We start from the raw sequence: 19866 nt of genomic DNA on the forward strand, positions 1-19866 counted from the left end.
ACTATTGATATACATCCAAAAAAATCTACAGCTAAAATTAAAATTGAAAGCCAAAAACCATAGTTTCAAGTTTCAACCAATCATCCGTAACCATTCATGGGATGAGAATATAAAAATTAGGTTAAGATCATGTAATTCAAGATTTTAAAGATTAATTTAACTACTCAGGCTCCAAATGCTCTAGAAACGAATCAAAATTGTGAACTATACAAAGATACAATAATAAAATACTTAAATAAATACTCACATTTAAGAAAGCTGTGTTCATAAATTATGCCATATATGAGCACAATTTTGTAGAGATGTACTCCTTCCGTTTTTTTAATATAAGTCGTTTTGCAAAAAAAATTATGTTCTAAATTATATGATTTTTTTTAGTTTTCTATATAAAATTTATTAACACTTAATGTTATATGACTAATAATAATATATCTTTTATTTTATCATCGGCTGATTTGTGGTTAAGCAAATAATTAATAATGTTTTTGTTTAGAAAATATAAAAAATTAGTAATTTTTTAATTTATGTACACGATTCTAAAACGATTTATATTAAAAAAAAATGAATGGAATATATTAATAATCAAATAACTGTCCAGCTTAGCTCCGTTTTCATTATTTATGTGGTTTTTATTTTTCAAAATCTTCTTTAACATTAATGTATCAGGCTATTGCTGAGGGATGTCGCCTTTGATAGTGACCTAACGGAAAGCTTACCCAAATTAAATTAAATAATGTCAGACTGAATGTGTTTGTAAATTCTCAGCAAATAAAAGATATATACACACATATCTATTTGGTTATTCTTGTGTGTGTGTGTGTTTTGTTTTCTTTTACTTGGAAGTTCTCCAGTTAATGTCAGATTGAATGTTTCTTGAACCTTTAATATTCTGATAAACTTTTTTCATCATATCTAATCTATTAATTTAAGCTCCTATTTTTATCTACTATTAATAAATCATAGTAAGATCACTTAAAGAATTAGTGAATATGACATATTTGATTATTTAGATTAATAATAAACTAACTATAAATTTGATTTTTTAATTATAATAAAATCTGTTAAGAAAGAATCTAATAATCTTATTTAAATATTTAAATATTTTTATAAATAACACATTAGTTAATTTCGTAATTAGTAAAATAATATTATTATAAATCAGTGTTAACTAAATTTTTATTATAAGACAAGAAAATAAAAATAAATATATATTATTTTTTATAAATTATATAATTATATTTTGTATTATATAAAATTAGAAATGATATATGAACTAAATCTGACAAAACAATTATATTAAATAGGTAAATCAACAAATTTTATTTTTTAATTGTTTCATTTCAAATAAATTATTACTCATCATTAAAATGGGTTAAAATTCATAAACTATATAATATATTTTACAAAAAAAAATTTATTAACTTAGGTTAAACTCTTATGTCTACAACTATATATTATCTTTTTATTTATTTTATAACTCTCAACAATATATTGTTTAAAATGTTTATATACAAAAATATAATAGTATATAATAACCTTTAGTTCATATACTAATTTAAAAATATGTTATTAAAAACTATGAAATTTTAATAATTCATTTAAAATATTAATGACAAATAAAATTTATAAATTTATTTTTATTTTTATTTGTCATAACAAAATATGTTCAGAAATTTTAGAAAATATTACCAAAAGTTTAAATATTTTTATAAAATAATATATTAATGTAGTAAACAAAAGAAATTAAAATTCTTCTAATCTTCCAAACTCAAAAATAGTTATATAATTTTCCAAAGTTTTCTTGAAAAAATTATAAAATTTTGAAATAAATATTCAAACTCAATGAAAATATTTCAAATTTTACAAAAGATGAAATCATAGATAATAAGGAATAACTTTTTGAAATGCATCACGAAAAAACAAATTATATATGTTGTAAAATATCATATATCAATAAAATTTAATAAAATAATATGATAGATGCTACTATGTATAAAATTTACTAAAATAATAGGACTATATTATTAAACAAAACAGTGTTTTTACTATAATTTCCGTTAAATACTAAAATGATATGAGTTGAAATATATTTTTAAACACAACATGTAAATATAAATTATCTTAAACATATTTATTTTCTATAATATAAATAAATAAATTTTAAAAATGTATTATATGCAAAATGTATAAATTTAAATAAAACAAATATTTTGAAGGAGGTTCTCTATTTGATTATTTCGGATTGTTATTTTATCGTACATAACTTGGAAATATATTAGTAAGTAATAAAAATTAATACCAAAGTAATATGTACCAAAAAAATCACTATGTATTGATAATGTTGAATATGTAATATAAACAATAATATTATAGAGTTACAGAATATATAACACTAAAATGAAAGTTATATATCTAAAACATTTGTAATAATATAAAATATATTTATAAAATAAAAAAATATCCGCACGGACGTCTGAGTTTAAATCTAGAACGAGTTTTGGGAACCTCATATGATTTTTTTTAATATATTGCAATTATTTTATTTTTTATGCTGTGGTGATTACTCTCTCATATAACTGAAGTTAATTCAAAATCAAATAATAAAATATTAAGGGTTAGAATGACCAGAATCTTTGTCAATCGTCAATCACTAACATATAGGGTCTGACTGGTTCAAACGCAGCAATTACGGTTGCGGGAGTTTGCGGATGCGGATGGTTGCGGTTTCTAGCAGTTTTAAGAGATTTGTACGACTGGTTTTACGGTTAAAAATTGGTGCGTTTGCGGAATACTTATGACTGGTTAACTATCAAATGCAGCAGCAGTTAAATAATAATTAACAATATTTATATTTTATATTATTATGAAAATATCAAAAATCATAATATTATAATAATATAAAAATTATATTTTGAAAGTTATAGTTTTAAATTTTAAAAGTTTATAGAAAATATTTTTATTTAAAAATATAATAGATATATTTTAGTATTTTTATAATTCTAATTTAAAATTTTTATTTTTATTTTTGTATTTATATTGTTTAAAAAACGAATTATCATCCCGCAACCGCTAGCTGGAACCAGCTTTTGCATTTATGAGTTTTAGAACGGTTCGAATGATTATTGCAAAACGCCAACAACCGTTAACAACCGTAAAAGATGCGTTTATGGATGGTAGCGGAAAAACCAGTCATTCCCTTAGTCAAAGTATCATCCGAACAAACTGAAAGGTCACTACCCCCAAAATTAAGCTTCATAAATTGTAACATCACGAGTCTTAAAGTTCGCGGAAAAACAAAATTTTGACTGATTTGGGCACTCTATTTGATATCTCAAAATACATATAATTTTTAATTGCAGATTTTTAAAATTACGGAAAATCCAACCGAAAGCAACTTCAGACAAAAGATATATAATCCGTTCCGATCATATACTGTAACCCATTTATGGTTCGTAAATTCAGCCTTATAACCTTTAGAATATAGTAAGTTTGAAAAGAAAAAATCTTTAGAATAAGGAACTGAATGGAGGTCAAAAGCTTAGGAAGCTTTCTTTAAAATACAGATGGATGTAAAACTGTAAACCACTATCCCTCTATTGAAATTATGAAAATATGTTTTATGGTTGTGGAAGATTCTTTAGTTCAGATAAAGGTTTCAACAAAAAAATGAGTTTCATACAGTGCATCTTCGTAAAAGAGATAAAATTATAGTATTTTTTATATTTTAGAATAGCATAATTAAACAGCATTAAATATACATTTTATGATTAAACTCAAAAGCATATCTAAGCTTTTACAATGATAGTAACGCAAGTGCTTTCCAAGAGTCATTTTAATTCTCCTTTCAAATAGACGTATTATATTTATATATTCCATGTATAGTACTTACTAAGCTACCATACATATTTCCCTACATTTAATTTGTAGCACCGCTTTCGTAACTTCAATGTAAATCGTTCAAGTCTTCTTAACATATATATTAAAATCAAATCATTAGCATACATTCAAGTTTTGACTAGTACTTGAAATTATACAAAGTTAAAATTCATCTTACTTAAACAAAAAGAGCCATCCATCACAACTTTAGTAGGAGGAAATTTTGATGTATTTGAAGAAAAAAATTAGCGCATGTGTTTCAAGTTTTCAATTGTAATGAAAGGTCAAATTATATGAGCCGGCCGGCGTAACCAATATTTCATTAAAAATATATAAATTGTTAAATGACAAATTTTTATCATAGACATTTTGTTAGGTATCTATTTCATTCGACAGAATCATTAAAATTAGGTCATTTTGTAAGTTAGTTCTTTTCTCAAGATGCACTTCGTAATTTAGGTAATTTGTAATTTAGCTGGAAATATTTTTTTTGTTAGAGCATAAATAAATTACAGATATGTCGGCGTGCCAGTATGTATAACTTAGGCACTTTTTTTGTAAGTTAATTATCTTAAATGCTTAGAATCAAATATATATATATATATATATATATATATATATATATACTGAATATAGAACCACGCGTCTGTAATCGAGTGGTTAAGGGTTCCGTGGATTTTCAAAAAATCTGAATTCGAATCCGTATATTTCTACGTGTGTGGCTACCAGAATTTTTCACATTCTTTTTCCGGAGAATTAGTTTACCATTTTTTTTATATACTGAATATATAGACAGGTGTAAATATGGTAAAAGTCAAAATAATTTTGTACGGTCTTCTTGTCCGTCAATGATCGTCATAATATATCTTTTGAAACCAAGTGAATACGTATTTGACTTCCGACCGTAGTCGGCAGGAATGCTTGACAATCTTAAAAGATAAAGTAAAAGTTTCGACATTCGTTAATCATTTTGGTAAACATTTATGCGAAAGGCACTTCACCATTATTTAACCAGAAACTTACCTATTTGGCAATTTTTTATTTTTTTCGTTCAAAAACGAAACTTACCTATTTGGCAAGAATTGTACCTCTGATATATATTATATCCACCTAAAATATCTAACTATTAACTCTTGTTAATTGTTATGCTTATATTTGCAATAGTTTGTAGTATTGCAGGAAAAAGTATCTGCATATTTAAAATAGTAAACTATATGTTACCCACAATAAATTAAAAAAATATTGTGAAGTCTTGTACGTAGAATTTTACCCAAAAAAAAAATCTTGTACGTAGTTTGCAAATGTGAATAGGGTCGGATATTTTGAATCTCGCTTCAATGATATTCAGTAATATGCGCTAAATAGATATAATACCGACCGAGGAAAGGCATTATGCATGTACTGGTAAGATCAGCAAGTGTTATTCTTTTCATAGGGTTTAATCGAATTTCATTTTTCAAATGATATATACAGCTTTTTGGGCCACTGAAAATTTCATTAAATTATTGTTAATATATTGATATATATTCACTTAAAGTCCGGGATAGTCTGATCAGAGGCGTGCCTACAGTGTATTGAAAAAGGCATTCGCCTCAGGCCCCGATTAATATGACTGTTTTTAGGGTCCCAAAATTTAAAATAATTTCTAGTCTAGTGGTTTAGACTTATTTAAAAAAAAGTATTTCTACGAAAATTAATTAACTCATTTTGTGAATTCTTGTATTTTTTCTATATGACATAATATAACATATTTACGTTATAAACTTATTCTTTTTCAATATTAGACTTGTGTATTTGATGAAAATAATATATCATATTAGAAAATTATTTTCATTACGTTGTAAATAAGTTTATTTTTAGAACTCGCCTTAGGCCCCTAAAATTCTTCGCACGGCACTGAGTCTGATAGCACGTAGTATTATACAATCTACATTATAGATGCATCTATAAATTTTTCGACAAAAGCATTTATAATGCATTTCATGAATTAGTTTTCCTTCATTTCTGTGAATCAAAGGACCTGAAAAATAAAGACAAACAAACGATACGGGATAATAAATCACATATGGACTATCGAGTACAAATATTACTATAAGATAATACTTTCCCAACAAGAAAGAAATTTAATACTAAAGAACTTTCAGAAGTGAAATTATTACGAAAAAGAATATGCAAAATAATTACGAAAGTGATTACTTAATAATATATATACATATATTTGTTAGAATATGCAAAGGAACTAATTCACGTTCAACGGAGAGAAGGTGACGTGTGTTTCCTTTGAACCCAAGTTCCTTAAACTCTTATCTTCTGTCTATAAATAACACTTTCTCTTCACCTTCTTCTATCCTCATTCCCATCTTCTTAGCTTCACTTTGCCCTCTAATATCTTTAATGTTTAACAACAGAAAAAGAAAGTACAGAAGAATCTGTAAAGCTCAGGAGGGATAGCGCCATCATCATCATCTCATTCAAATTGATATTTTGGCGCTGTCCATCCTGAGTTTCATTGGCTCTTCTTACTACAATGCTTTAGAGAGACAGCTAAATTTCATAATCAAGCTTAGGGTCTCAAAGAAATTAACATAAGAGTATCTTATTTCCTTTCTTTTTTGTTTTATAAAAGAAAATTAGTCTCTAAAACAAATCATGAAGAGAAAAGAAAAGATCTCTTCTTTGGCCTCTTTATCCGGTGAAACTCAGCCACCGACGTGTAGTGTTGTTACTACCGTTTTGGTAAGAATAAAACTTTGATTAGTGTCGAGCCAAACTTTCTAAACCAATCATTCTGCAAAAGGGTGAAATCCTATCGTTTATATACAAATATTCTTACCTTTTTTTTGACAAAAACAAATAGTCTTATATTTTCTAGCCACAGCTGCAATATCATAAATATTTTTTTTTCTCTTTTTCTTTTAGATTTATTAGGTTTTACTTTAGTGCCTGTGGTTGGGGCCAGGCTAAGTAAGTGAGGAACATATATGCTCTGCTGCATGAACCACGTGGACTAACATGCATATACGCAGTTACATTTATCTTCCTCATAGGTTTCCCTTTCAGTCTTTTCACTATATTTTAAATTTATATTATCATGTTGAACAAACCTAGTTGAAACTGAATATTTATTCTCTATATGAACAAAGTCTACACTTCTCTCGCTTAAAACTAGCTTGTGAACTATTTAGTTTGTCTTGTGAGTCCAGTGACTTTTTGCTACCAAACGTTGGGTAACCACATGTACAGTTAGATGTAAATTACTATATTATACAGTCTGAAAGAGTTCATTAACTAATGGAACCTTTGATAAAATAAAAACGTTTCCAAGTACCACAAAAGAACCATGCATTATCATATATAGTTATGGATGAACAGCAGACAGTCAGACAGAGAGAGTCTCTATTTTCGGTAGCGTTTTTACTCTGAAAAAAAAAAACAAATCTGTGAAATGTTTCTACTATTTTCTTCCTATCAGGTTTTCTTTTTTGAGTGTTAAAAAAAAGGCTTGATAGGAAGAAAATATGCATGAAGATATTATAGAAATTAAGAACGAATTAACTTTTAAAAAATCAAACTAAATCATTTACTAAACTTACTGACAGAATCATCAAATTCATTCATTATTGTAAAATGTGTGCACACGATAGAGCTTAGACACAACTGAAACTAAACCAAATCTGATAAGCAACATGGAACCGGTTTTATAACCTCTGATACTAATACGTTATTTTCTTTTTATAAACGTCTGACAAACGAGTAATGTCATAACAAAATTCTTCAAGTAAAGGTAATCAATGATATTACAGATTTTATTTTATAAAACAAACGAAGGAGAAATAGATCCTGGTATATAATTACCTCCACACCTTACATTATTGATAAAGTTGAATAAGAGATAAATATTTTTTAAGATGGGGTGTGAATTAAATAAAGAGTTATTGTGCATTTAATTAGGTATTATTTGTTGTGCAAGAAAGTCCAATGATTATAATGTTAACAAGGTCTTATGTTAACAAATAAAAAGCTTTTAACTATTTTGAATTTTTGTCACTAATGAAACAATTTCATTCAAACATGTTGAAATTATTATAATTAATACATAAAATAAATGATAAATTATTGTGGTAAATACAATTAATGAAATACTTTGAATGAATAAAAAATATATATGTAAAAATGTAATAAAATATTTAAAATATGTAAGTTTGTTTTGTACTTTTGTAATAAATTATTTTAAATTAGTTGAAAAATTAATAAATGAAATGGTTAAAATTAATTAAAAATGAGAAAAAATGTAAAATCATTTACAAATAGGTAAATATTGTTTTGTATCTAGTTATAATAGAATATATATGTAATATATATATGTAATATGATGTTGCCATATTGGTATAGATTTTTTGCTGTATACGTTCATAATCAGGCATTGGAAGAGTAAATGAACTCAAAAGATAGGTCTTGTTCTGCACATTTTACTGGGACCGCAAGTCATGTAAAGCTGCTCTGCTGATGCTGCACGGCGTCGCAATCTCTATTATTATTTATTTCTTTTAACGAACGCTGCTAACATTTGCCCAATTCACGATGAGAAATAAAAGGTGGCTTCAATTCGCTGCCTTACTCGTGTACGTCCACTATGATGATTCCTGTATTTTTTTTACTAAGCTACTGTATTTTTTTTATAATAAAGTCCTCTATGATTTTATAAGGCATACAATCAAATTCAACTCTGCTAAATGGTACAAACGTGGCTGATATTTATATTATTAATATGTATATATTCTTATAAGATACTATTATATTTCGTGAAAATGCATTCCGAGGTTTTCAGCAAAAAAAAAAAAAAATGCATTCCGAGGAGATTCCAGATACATATTCAAAATTTGATTTTGTTAATAGGTTGTGACTACATGAACACTTATTAGGATTGTTTCCCCCACTTAGAGCATCTAAAAACACACTTTATTTTGAAGTTTTAAATACATGAAAGCTTATTACGGTTTTTACATTTGTCATAATTAATTTAAATTCATAAGAAATTAAATAACTAGCACATATATAAAATAATTATAACAATATTAATTAATAAAATATTACATTCAAATATAAAATTTTAAATATAAATAGATGATTAATATTAAACCTCATGCAAAATATAATATTATTCCATAAAATTATTTTCGTAATACACATATGATCAATTAGTGTATTTCGAAGTAAAAAATGACTTTCTCTTGTTTTTTAATTTAAGGATTACGAGTTAAAAATTATTGAAATCAGATGATATTAATACTTTTGAACAAGAAAGTAAAAGTGAAAAATTAAAATATTGCTAAAAACTTAACTTTTATCTATGATATTTATACTCGTGAATACATTCGATATGAACATGAAAGAATTGTACAAAAATACATCAAAAAAAACAACAACAACCATCTTCGATTACACAAAACTTGTTTGGATGATATTTTGGAGATTTTAGAAGTTCCACATCAAATTTACCTGACTATTTGTGTTGTATATTAAATTTTTGTAATAGTTATGTCTTCGTGTAACTTTCTAAAGCTTTTTTTCTTAAATTTCCTTTGTGTATTGTTATTGTCTAAATCTAGTATTAAAATATTTAAATCTTATTTTAAAGTGTTATTTAATTTATGTGTAAAATTTAAATTTATAAAAAATGAAATGTTTATGAGATATAAAAATTTGAAGGATTAAAATGATAAACGAGAAGGTATTTAAGAATCATAAATGTAATGTGTAATTAGAAACCAAAATGCAAACAAAAATATGAAACTTCAAATTCGAAATTTTGAGTAATGAAACTTCAAATATATAGTTTCAATTTAAAGTTTTGAAGTTTATTTTTAAAGATTTTTTTTTTTCATATTTGGATTATAAAGTGTCTTTTGGAGATGCTCTTATACAAACTAATTAATGTTGGTCATATGACTACAAATATCAACTGAAAAAATGTATGCATTATTCATTCCTCTCTTATCATCTTCTTTGTCCTCAGTTCCCTGTATATTTTTTTGGGTTTTTGTGCTCATATTTTAGGAATTTGTACCTTTGAGTTCATTGTCTAGGTTGAAACAGAGAATTAGAAGGTTTAGCTATTCTCATAAAATAGTTAATTCAGGTCCGATCAATGTTGGACCATGATTAAAAAAATCAGTTATTGGATTCAAAATAAAAACAAAATAATTATTAATCAGTATATCTACAGTGAAACCCTTAATAGATTGCCACATCCATGACATTGACAAAACATGCGACGATTGTTATTAAGAGGATAAAATAATTATTATTTTCATTCAAACAAGATAATCACAAAACAAACATATTTATTCTATTTTTATTGAATCGATCAGAAAACCACTTACAATATTTCTCTTAAACTTTAACTTCAAAACAAAGTAATATATTACTATCATTAACCACTAACAAATAGATACAAAAACAATATTGAACTCATTAGAACATAAAACATACAAACCCGGCGCGTAGCGCCGGAATACCACTAGTATAGTTTCAATTTAAAGTTTTGAAGTTTATTTTTAAAGATTTTTTTTTTCATATTTGGATTATAAAGTGTCTTTTGGAGATGCTCTTATACAAACTAATTAATGTTGGTCATATGACTACAAATATCAACTGAAAAAATGTATGCATTATTCATTCCTCTCTTATCATCTTCTTTGTCCTCAGTTCCCTGTATATTTTTTTGGGTTTTTGTGCTCATATTTTAGGAATTTGTACCTTTGAGTTCATTGTCTAGGTTGAAACAGAGAATTAGAAGGGCATTATCTCTCTGAATAGAATAGGTTAACAAAAGTGATATGAGCTACAAACAAACACAATGAGAACGATTCACATATCTTAACGATATCCCATTTCAACTATCTTGATTTGGTTTAGACACTCAGATTTCAGATTATAACAGTTATCTAAATTGATACAATACAAGAAGCAAAAAAAACCTACACGTACACAACTCACACTTGCAAGGAAAGAATGCATGAAAAAGCCCATAAGAGGCCCATGCTTAAAAATATTTCAACTCCTCTCCTCCGACCGTTTAATCAGTTACTACAGTAGTTGTACTATTAGATAAAGAACATGCGGTTCTCTTTCTTCCCCTCCGCCGAGACTTTCTGTCTTACTCTCTCTCTCTGTAATGGCGGCGGTCGCGACGTTCCTCTCTCTCTCCCCTCTTCGATCAGCCTCAAGTTTCCAACTTCGCGATCTTCCTCGTAATCCTAATCCATCGATTCGACCAAGAATCCACTTCAAATCTCCCGTCGTAGCAGCTTCTTCTAAGAACTCCTCTCCTCAAAATATACAGAACATAGTGGAATCTCCCGAACCGGATCCTGATCCTAAACCGGAACATGGGTAAGCTTATATGCTCTTGTTACTCCTTCCTAACTTGTAAAGTTAATATCTTGTTTTATTGGTGTTCAGGATTGGTAATATCGGAATGGAGATTATGTCGATTGCGTTACCGGCGGCGTTAGCTTTGGCCGCTGATCCTATTACATCTCTTGTCGACACAGCTTTTGTCGGACACATTGGTAAAGTCTTGAACTTGATTTTCTTTGGTTTTTAACATTGTTAATGAAAACTCTATTTGGTTAATGTGACAGGCTCTGCGGAGTTAGCTGCAGTAGGAGTCTCGGTTTCTGTGTTTAACTTGGTGTCTAAGCTCTTCAATGTCCCGTTGCTGAATGTGACTACATCGTTTGTTGCGGAAGAGCAGGCCATTGCTGCTAAGGATGATAAAGATTCTACTGAAACCAGTAGTGTTTTGTAGTACTTAGTTAAAGATTATTGATATGTTTTGTTTTCTGATTTTTGAGTCTGTTGTTTTGGTGTTTAAAGGAAAGAAAGTGTTGCCTTCTGTGTCAACGTCGTTGGTTCTTGCAGCTGGTGTTGGTATCGCAGAAGCGATTGCTCTATCTCTTGGGTCTGATTACTTGATGGACATCATGGCTATACCTTTTGTATGTTTACCATTTGGATCATTTGTTAGCTATCTATATTTGCAGTTTTGTAAGTGGTTTGTGATCTCTTTTTTTTAATCAGGATTCACCGATGAGAATACCAGCAGAGCAGTTCCTAAGACTTAGAGCGTATGGTGCACCTCCAATTGTAGTTGCATTGGCTGCGCAAGGAGCTTTTCGAGGTTTCAAGGACACTACAACGCCTCTATATGCCGTTGGCAAGTATTGCAACATTCATCTTTTCTTTGTCTGAATATAGAAGTGTGACAAAACATTTACAATCATATTAACAATCACATTAGCTGTTTCTGATGTGGTAAACTATGTATGGACAGTTGCGGGGAACGTGCTTAATGCGATACTGGATCCTATTCTGATATTTGTTCTTGGTTTTGGTATCTCTGGTGCTGCCGCTGCTACTGTGATTTCTGAGTACGTCCAAAAATGTGGTAAACTTTTGATACTTTAATAGACTCGTCTTGTCTTTGATTCATGGCTTATTATTGTTCTCTCACTTGTGAAAATGTTTCTACAGGTACTTGATTGCTTTTATACTTCTGTGGAAGTTGAATGAGAATGTGGTTTTGCTTTCTCCTCAAATCCAAGTGGGCAGAGCCAACCAGTACCTTAAATCAGGTATCTCCACAAATTGTATGAGTTTCTTTAAACGATTCAGAATGATAGTGTATTGATTCATGCTTAGGTGGGCTTCTGATTGGTAGAACGGTGGCGCTGCTTGTCCCATTCACGTTGGCTACTTCGTTAGTGGCTCAGAAGGGACCTACTCAAATGGCTGGACATCAAATCTGCTTGGAGATTTGGTTGGCTGTCTCTTTACTCACCGATGCTTTAGCCATTGCTGCACAGGTCTTAATAAGATACATCATTTATGAATTGTGGAAAAGTATTCACTAAAATGTTCTTCCCCTTGATTCAGAGTCTGCTTGCGACCAGTTTCTCACAAGGAGAGTACAAACAAGCTCGGGAAGTTCTCTTTGGAGTCCTTCAAGTTCGTGTTCCCTAGCTCCCTTGTTTATGTGATTCCTGATTGATATATGTATACAAGAACCGCAACATTTTCTGGATCTTGAGCAGGTAGGTTTAGCAACTGGAACTGGTTTGGCTGCTGTTTTGTTCATTGGATTTGAACCATTTTCGAGCTTATTCACAACGGATTCAGAAGTTCTGAAGATTGCTTTGTCAGGGACCTTAGTAAGATCTTATCTTTTACAACTCCTTAAAGTTTCAAAAGGGTTAGTCTTAAGACAAGTTTGAATGTTATATGAATGCAGTTTGTGGCTGGATCTCAACCGGTGAATGCTATAGCGTTTGTTCTTGATGGGCTTTATTATGGAGTCTCTGACTTTGGATTTGCCGCTTACGCTATGGTCTCTCTCTTTCTTCTTCATCAGTAGGAGTGTTTTGTTTCCCTTTACACCCACCCACCTACAAAAAAAGACTGATTAGTTGTCGTTTTGGAACAGGTGATTGCTGGATTCATATCTTCCTTGGTCATGCTTCTGGCTGCACCAACGTATGGCCTCGCCGGGATTTGGACGGGTTTGTTCATCTTCATGGCGTTGCGGTTAGTTGCCGGAGCCTGGAGGTAACGAAACAAACAGACCACTCTAGTTTTCAATTACTTTAAAACAACTTCTCTTTAAGGACTGTTGTTGTCATGTTTTTTTCAGATTGGGGACAAGAACCGGTCCATGGAAAATGTTGTGGTTAGCTCCAGATAAGCCAGAATAAGTCCACGTGTAACATTTTTTTGCGGTATTGAAATGTGACACATTAAGATAATGAAAAATAAATTGACCTAACAATGTAAAAGCTAAAGTTCTACAGAATAATTGATGCATAAAAAGTTTCTTCTTTAAGAATATTAGACTGTGAGAGATATATCAAAGTTAGTTCCTTTGATTTAATTGCATTGTTGTAATACAATTGTGAAGCAGCCAAATAGAGAGTTTCCTTGAAGAAGAAGCTTCTTTTAATCAGAGAGAGCACAAATGCAAAGATAAATAAGGAGGTGCACCCATTAGCAGCAGCAGCTTATAGTATATTTCTTTGCGACTAAGACTTTGAGTTTCACAATATTTTATTGTTTGGTGGAAAATGACATATTGGTGCGTGTATCAAAACCATAACATATCAATTAAGGTGGATTGTCACCTAATTACATAAATCTTTGGTAGCAATTCACTTTAACCAGAGAGCTTTCCTTTACAAGGTGGTTTGGCGTTTGGCACAAGCTACCACTTTTACATGTTCCATTTTTATGATATAGACTTGTCTTCATCCCAAACTCCAAAAAAATTTACAGCGGCCAAACTTTATGTGATGAAGTTGAAAATCTTGTTACAGACAGTTAAATATTTGACATTGATTGGACTCTTCCCAATCCCAACATGCGCACTTTTGAAAACAATCTGTGATAAGTCATTGAATTGCATATCCCATAGCAGATATGGACATATGGTTAAAAGACAATCAACCTCCAAGAGTAGTAGTAAGCCAAGACGTGGGTAAAGAAAGTGAATATTGGGCCCGGATTGAAGAAAACTCAGATGTTCAAGACTTGGCTGTTATATGAAACAAACCTAAGATTGAATCATGTTTTTTTTTTGTGCATCTCATCTACTTGAACCCAAAAACGTTTTTAGCCCATTTCTCTATCAAAATGGACGCCACCCAATAAGGCAAATACATACATGCGCGTGGCGATTTCACGCCAACGTGTGTGTTAGTCCACACAATATACGAACTGTTCTGCTCACCGGGAAGCATTTCACCGACCGTGAATTTTAAATTAACCTCCTATACTCTGATGAGGTCTTAGAAGTTTGCAATCAGTGAAGGAAATACAGCTTAAAGATCCTTCTTTTATCATCTCTTCTTGTAATGCGTTTTAAAAACGAAAACTTCGGATCGAACATTTGCGTACAGATGCATCCAAGTTTGAGTCTTTTCAACTTTTATACATGCGTAAGTGACACGATCCAATAAACAGATCGAACAAGAACACAAACTCAGATCCTTGGAGATGAAACAAATCACAATTAGAGCCAAAAGGTTGAAGAGAGGTAAAAGATAAAGAAAAGAGGTAAAACATATTTATATAATGCCAACAAGAGAACAAAAACATTAATGCAGATCTCACAACTTTTCAGATTCATAAACCCTAAAGTATCGATTGAACAAACGAATCATATGGAGAAGATCTTTCGAAAAAAGTAAAACAAAACAAAAAGATATAGATCTGAGCCCATCACGATCCGCATTGTCATCACCCGCGAGCGGCGATGACAGCAGGCGCGGCGGAAGACGCAGCGCCGCCGAGGAACGAGAGGAAACCAGTAGCAGCCGGCTCCTGCTCATCCAAGAAAAGATCCTCGGGAGCCCTAAACGCACCATGAGCACAGATCAACGCCACACCAACCATCACAGCCGAGACGAGCACAGATCCAACGTCCGTGAGGAAAACCACGAAGATGCTGAACAAGATCAAGCACCCGAGCGTCTCGCGATCGGAGAAGGTGCGGCCGAGGAGAACAATGGGCTGATCGGAGGGGCGGAAGAGGTAGAGGAAGAGCCAGGAGGCGAGGAGGCAGAGGAGGAAGGCGAGGGAGAAGGGGTGCGTGACGAGGGAGAAGCCGACGATGGCCGTGGCGACGGCGAGGTAGTTGACCTTGAAGTAGGAGTAGTTCTTGCGGATGCGGAGGGCGGCGTCGGAGATGGACTCGGGCTTGGAAAGGGCGGAGCGGTCGGCGAGCTCGGACCAGGGGCGGCGCTGGGAGAGGCCGTTGGAGACGGTTTCGGAGATGCGGTTGATGAAAGCGCGGAAGGCGGGGGTGGCGAGGGGGGGTTGTTGGGATTCGAGGGAGGAAGGGGCGGCGGCGGAGGGGACGGTTTGGGGGTTGGAGATTGGGAGGGTGGGAGGAGATGCGGAAGCCATTGTTGCTGTTGTCAGAGTTTGGCAGATCTGAGAGATGAATGAGAGAACGTAAACGTGACAAGTAATTAAAGAGAGGGAAGGAGAGGAGAATTATATATATATGGGAGAGGAGATTGTTGACCTTCTTCTTTCCTTCCTAGCTACGGTTCACCGACAATATACGCGTGACTATTTTATTTTCTTGCTATTTTTCTTTCTTTTTTTTCGTTTCACTTTTATTAATACTAGAGTTTTTCTCCGCGCTACGCGCGGAAAAGTGTATAGATATTTTAATTTACGATCATAGGTTCAATGTTTTTGTCTGGTGACTGAGAACATTGTATTTTTTTTCAAAATTATGGAAAAGTTGATGATTATTAAATTTGTGCAATTGTTAAAAAACAAAGAGAGTAGTTTAAATTATCATAATTTGTTTTTTATAACATAGATATCATAAATATTGTAAGAAAGAGATTAAGTCTTTTGAAAAAAAGAAGCTGCAATCATTTTAAAAATCTATTGTATTGTTTTATTAATCATAATTCCTATGTTTTTAAGCATTTGAAAGAGAAAAAAATGGTAGGATAGGTGATTGAAACGTACTCATGTTTTGATAGTTCTTATGACCAATACCAAATAACCTTAACGTTTTACTGAGAAAATGATATACTAAATCATGTGTTTAAATGTGGTAGTTCAGTAAACAATGCGGCCATTAAAGCACTTCACAAGTATTATTCTAAATTTTATTTTATAATAATATAATACTAAAATAGAGTTGATTTTTACTCCAATATATTATTTTATTTTTTATGTAAAATGTCAATGATTTTGTAATCATTTTTGACACCTAAATAACTTATCAAATATTATTTTCTTTTGGATTTTTCTTAATCACATGAGTTAGGATCATGTATTATATTACCCACGTGAATACTCAATAATTTTGACGAATAATTGTGTTCAAAATCTAGCTCTTGTAACACATTGGAAAATATAGTTCTTGTAACTCTTGTTATCATACCTTGTGTCTTAAAAACCTCTTTCTACATAATTATTATCAAAATTAAATATTTAAATAATTAATTAATTTATATATAATCAAAAACAAAATTTTCTTAATAATATTTGTTTTTACAAAATAAGATAATTCTTATATATTGTGTTGTTATCTTAAAACATATTTTCAATTATAAAATTTAAAATAAGATATCAAACCATTTATAATAATTAAATGGTTAAAATCAGTTTTATCCTTGATGAAATTTATATATAATTAATTATATAATTAAAAAAATTATTGATACTATTATAATTTTTATTTTTACAATATTTTAAATTAGATAATTCTTATATGTATTGTGTTGCTATCTTAAAAAAATATTTTATTAATTATAAAAGTTAGAACATATAAACAATTTGTAAATAAATATTAATCAACTAACACATTTTATATAAATATATTTTATAAAATATTTCTAACATGTGAATGCTTCATTTAAAATTTCGATATAATGCGAAATAAGTTTTCGCAATCGAGTTCTCACTTCACAAATTAGAGTGGTCAAAGTCGATGATACATTTAATGAACTTTTAATATAATTAATTATATATATAATCGAAAACGAATTTTCTTAATAATAAAAGATTAAAAAAAAAGATAATTCTTTTTGGTGCAACTAAGAAATAAGATAATTCTTATTTATTGTGTTGTTATCTTAAAACATATTTTTCAATGATAAAATTTAGAATAAGATATCAACTATTTATGGCGCGCGGATTACATATTTTAAATTTGTTTTATTTATATATAAAAATTTAGTAATATATTATTTCTAACTAAATTTGGAACAGTTTATTTGTTACCAATTTAAATTGAATATTGTGTAATATTTCCAAATTTTAATTTGGGTTTATTTTTTCAATTGTATCATAGAATTTATGTTCATGTAAAGCATATTTAAACTATATGTAAAACAACACAATTAACATAACAAATAAGATGAAAATAAACTGAGTTATTTTTATAATTATTTTAATGTAATCAATTTGTATTCTTTATTTTTCAAATTTTTATTTGATGCTTATAAAGTTTTACAAATTTATCAGTGGTAGTTGTATATACATTTTGGGTCATTTTAGTTAAAATATTGAAATTTTGATCACACAAATAATACATGGGAAAAAATTATAATATAGTTTTGAATTTGTTATACTTATTTTTTGTTCTATTTGTATTTAACCCTCCGGGTTTGTTTCCAAAGTTTAATATGCTATCTAATGTTAACTTTATATTTAATGTTTCTCTATTTTATTTAGTAAAGAAAGAATTTTATTCTTAGAGATTTCTTCAATACAGAAATTTTTATTTCATAACCAGCTTTTAGTTATCAATTAAATACAAATAGATAGATGTTTTTGCTCAAAAGAGCTCGCAAGAAAATATTTTGGGACATAAAATACTTCAGACTCGGAGTTGCATTGACTTCTCTTTTTGGCTTCCATGTAATTGATTTGAAAATTAACCGTCATTGTACCAATGTTTTTGCCTCCTCTATTTTGTAGTATTGGTTAACGGCACGTTGATTTTGAAGTTTTTTCAAACCCCTCGTCATTCTAAAGGTTTAAAATAATTACATTTATGATAAACTAGATTTTTTAACCGCGCTACGCGCGGATAAGATATTATATGTATTTCTCAATTCTAAAAAAATAATGTATAATATTGTATTACATTATTTAAAGAATATAAAATAATACTACATAACATAAATATATTTTTTTAATTTTCTTTGTGGAAATCATTATGTTGTTTGATTGTTGTACTTGATTCACATATTTGCATAGTTATTTGTGATAGATGAATAACTATATTTTTATTATCAGTAAATAATATATATTTATTATATAATATAAGAAAAATAAAATTATTTACTTTTAAAACAAACTTATCTCATGTTGGGGACTCGGTTATAGACATATCATATTCGAAAGAGACATTTTTACAGTTATCAATCTTCTTAACAGTCAAGAAATAAATCTGAATATCAAAACAATATCTCATACGATCTCTTTGTGGAATAACTGCTCTGAAGAAATTGAATTTATGCATCAAAAATGACTGAAAATGGATGAGCAGATATGTTATCTAAGTCAGATTTACAAAATAATATTCATAGTTCATATATCATTTATGTCCATCCTATTTTTTTGTCCATCCTTTCTTAAACATCTTGAAATAACTAATGCTAATTAATAATAAACTTTTTGCTGGAAAAAAAAATCAAATTTGTCTAATTATCGCTTAATTTGTCTAACTGATATATATGTATTTCTCAATTCTAAAAAAAATAATGTATAATATTGTATGACATTATTTAAAGAATGTAAAATAAGACTACCTAACATAAATATATTTTTTAAATTTTCTTTGTGGAAATCACTATGTTGTTTGATTGTTGTACTTGATTCACATATTTGTATAGATATTTGTGATAGATGAATAAATATATTTTTATTATCAGTAAATAATATATATTTATTATATAATATAAGAAAAATGAAATTATTTACTTTTTAAACAAAGTTGTCTCATGTTGGGGATTCGGTTATAGACATATAATATTCGGAGGAGACATTTTTACAGCTATCAATCTTCTTAACAGTCAAGAAACAAATCTGAAAATCAAAACAATATCTCATACGATCTCTTTGTGGAATAACTGCTCTGAAGAAATTGAATTTAGGCATAAAAAATGACTGAAAATGATGTGCAGATGTGTTATCTAAGTCAGCTTTACAAAGTACTACTATTCATAGTTCATATATCATTTAAGTCCATCTTTCTTAAACATCTTGAAATAATTGATGCTAATTAATAATAAACTTTTTGCTGGCAAAAAAAAATCAAATTTGTCTAATTATCGCTTAAATATTTTATTAATATTGTCTAAGAAGCTTTCAGTTGATATCATAATTTAATTTTTGTTAGTTTTTTTGTTAATTTATAGAGTTTTTTGTATTTAAGATTTTTTTTCCATATTAAGCTTA

The 19866-nt window shown here is 29.4% G+C and overlaps 2 protein-coding genes across 2 annotated transcripts; one reads left to right on the forward strand and one right to left on the reverse strand.

Moving 5' to 3' along the window:
* The first annotated feature begins 10965 nt into the window (after positions 1 to 10965).
* LOC106438154 (protein DETOXIFICATION 44, chloroplastic) lies at positions 10966 to 13764 on the forward strand. The gene is made up of 13 exons (XM_013879230.3): positions 10966 to 11271; positions 11341 to 11450; positions 11523 to 11675; positions 11758 to 11879; positions 11962 to 12097; positions 12215 to 12311; positions 12415 to 12515; positions 12583 to 12746; positions 12817 to 12888; positions 12975 to 13091; positions 13172 to 13267; positions 13364 to 13485; positions 13571 to 13764. Exons 1-13 carry the CDS (start codon positions 11054 to 11056, stop codon positions 13629 to 13631), a joined length of 1569 nt encoding a protein of 522 aa, XP_013734684.2. The 5' UTR covers positions 10966 to 11053; the 3' UTR covers positions 13632 to 13764.
* A 1217-nt stretch (positions 13765 to 14981) lies between these two features.
* LOC106441886 (PRA1 family protein B4) lies at positions 14982 to 15969 on the reverse strand. The gene has a single exon (XM_048775716.1). The coding sequence runs from the start codon at positions 15835 to 15837 to the stop codon at positions 15169 to 15171; it is 669 nt and encodes a 222-aa protein (XP_048631673.1). The 5' UTR covers positions 15838 to 15969; the 3' UTR covers positions 14982 to 15168.
* Between the last annotated feature and the right edge of the window lie 3897 nt (positions 15970 to 19866).

Source organism: Brassica napus, chromosome A3, assembly GCF_020379485.1.
Source record: "Brassica napus cultivar Da-Ae chromosome A3, Da-Ae, whole genome shotgun sequence".
Classification (NCBI taxonomy): domain Eukaryota; kingdom Viridiplantae; phylum Streptophyta; class Magnoliopsida; order Brassicales; family Brassicaceae; genus Brassica; species Brassica napus.

Coding starts and splice junctions, on each gene's coding strand:
- LOC106438154 (XM_013879230.3), top strand. CDS start 11,054: ATGGCGGCGGTCGCGACGTTCCTCTCTCTCTCCCCTCTTCGATCAGCC. Junction 12,889..12,974: donor TTCTCTTTGGAGTCCTTCAA/GTTCGTGTTCCC, acceptor GATCTTGAGCAG/GTAGGTTTAGCAACTGGAAC. Junction 13,268..13,363: donor GATTTGCCGCTTACGCTATG/GTCTCTCTCTTT, acceptor GTTTTGGAACAG/GTGATTGCTGGATTCATATC.
- LOC106441886 (XM_048775716.1), bottom strand. CDS start 15,837: ATGGCTTCCGCATCTCCTCCCACCCTCCCAATCTCCAACCCCCAAACC.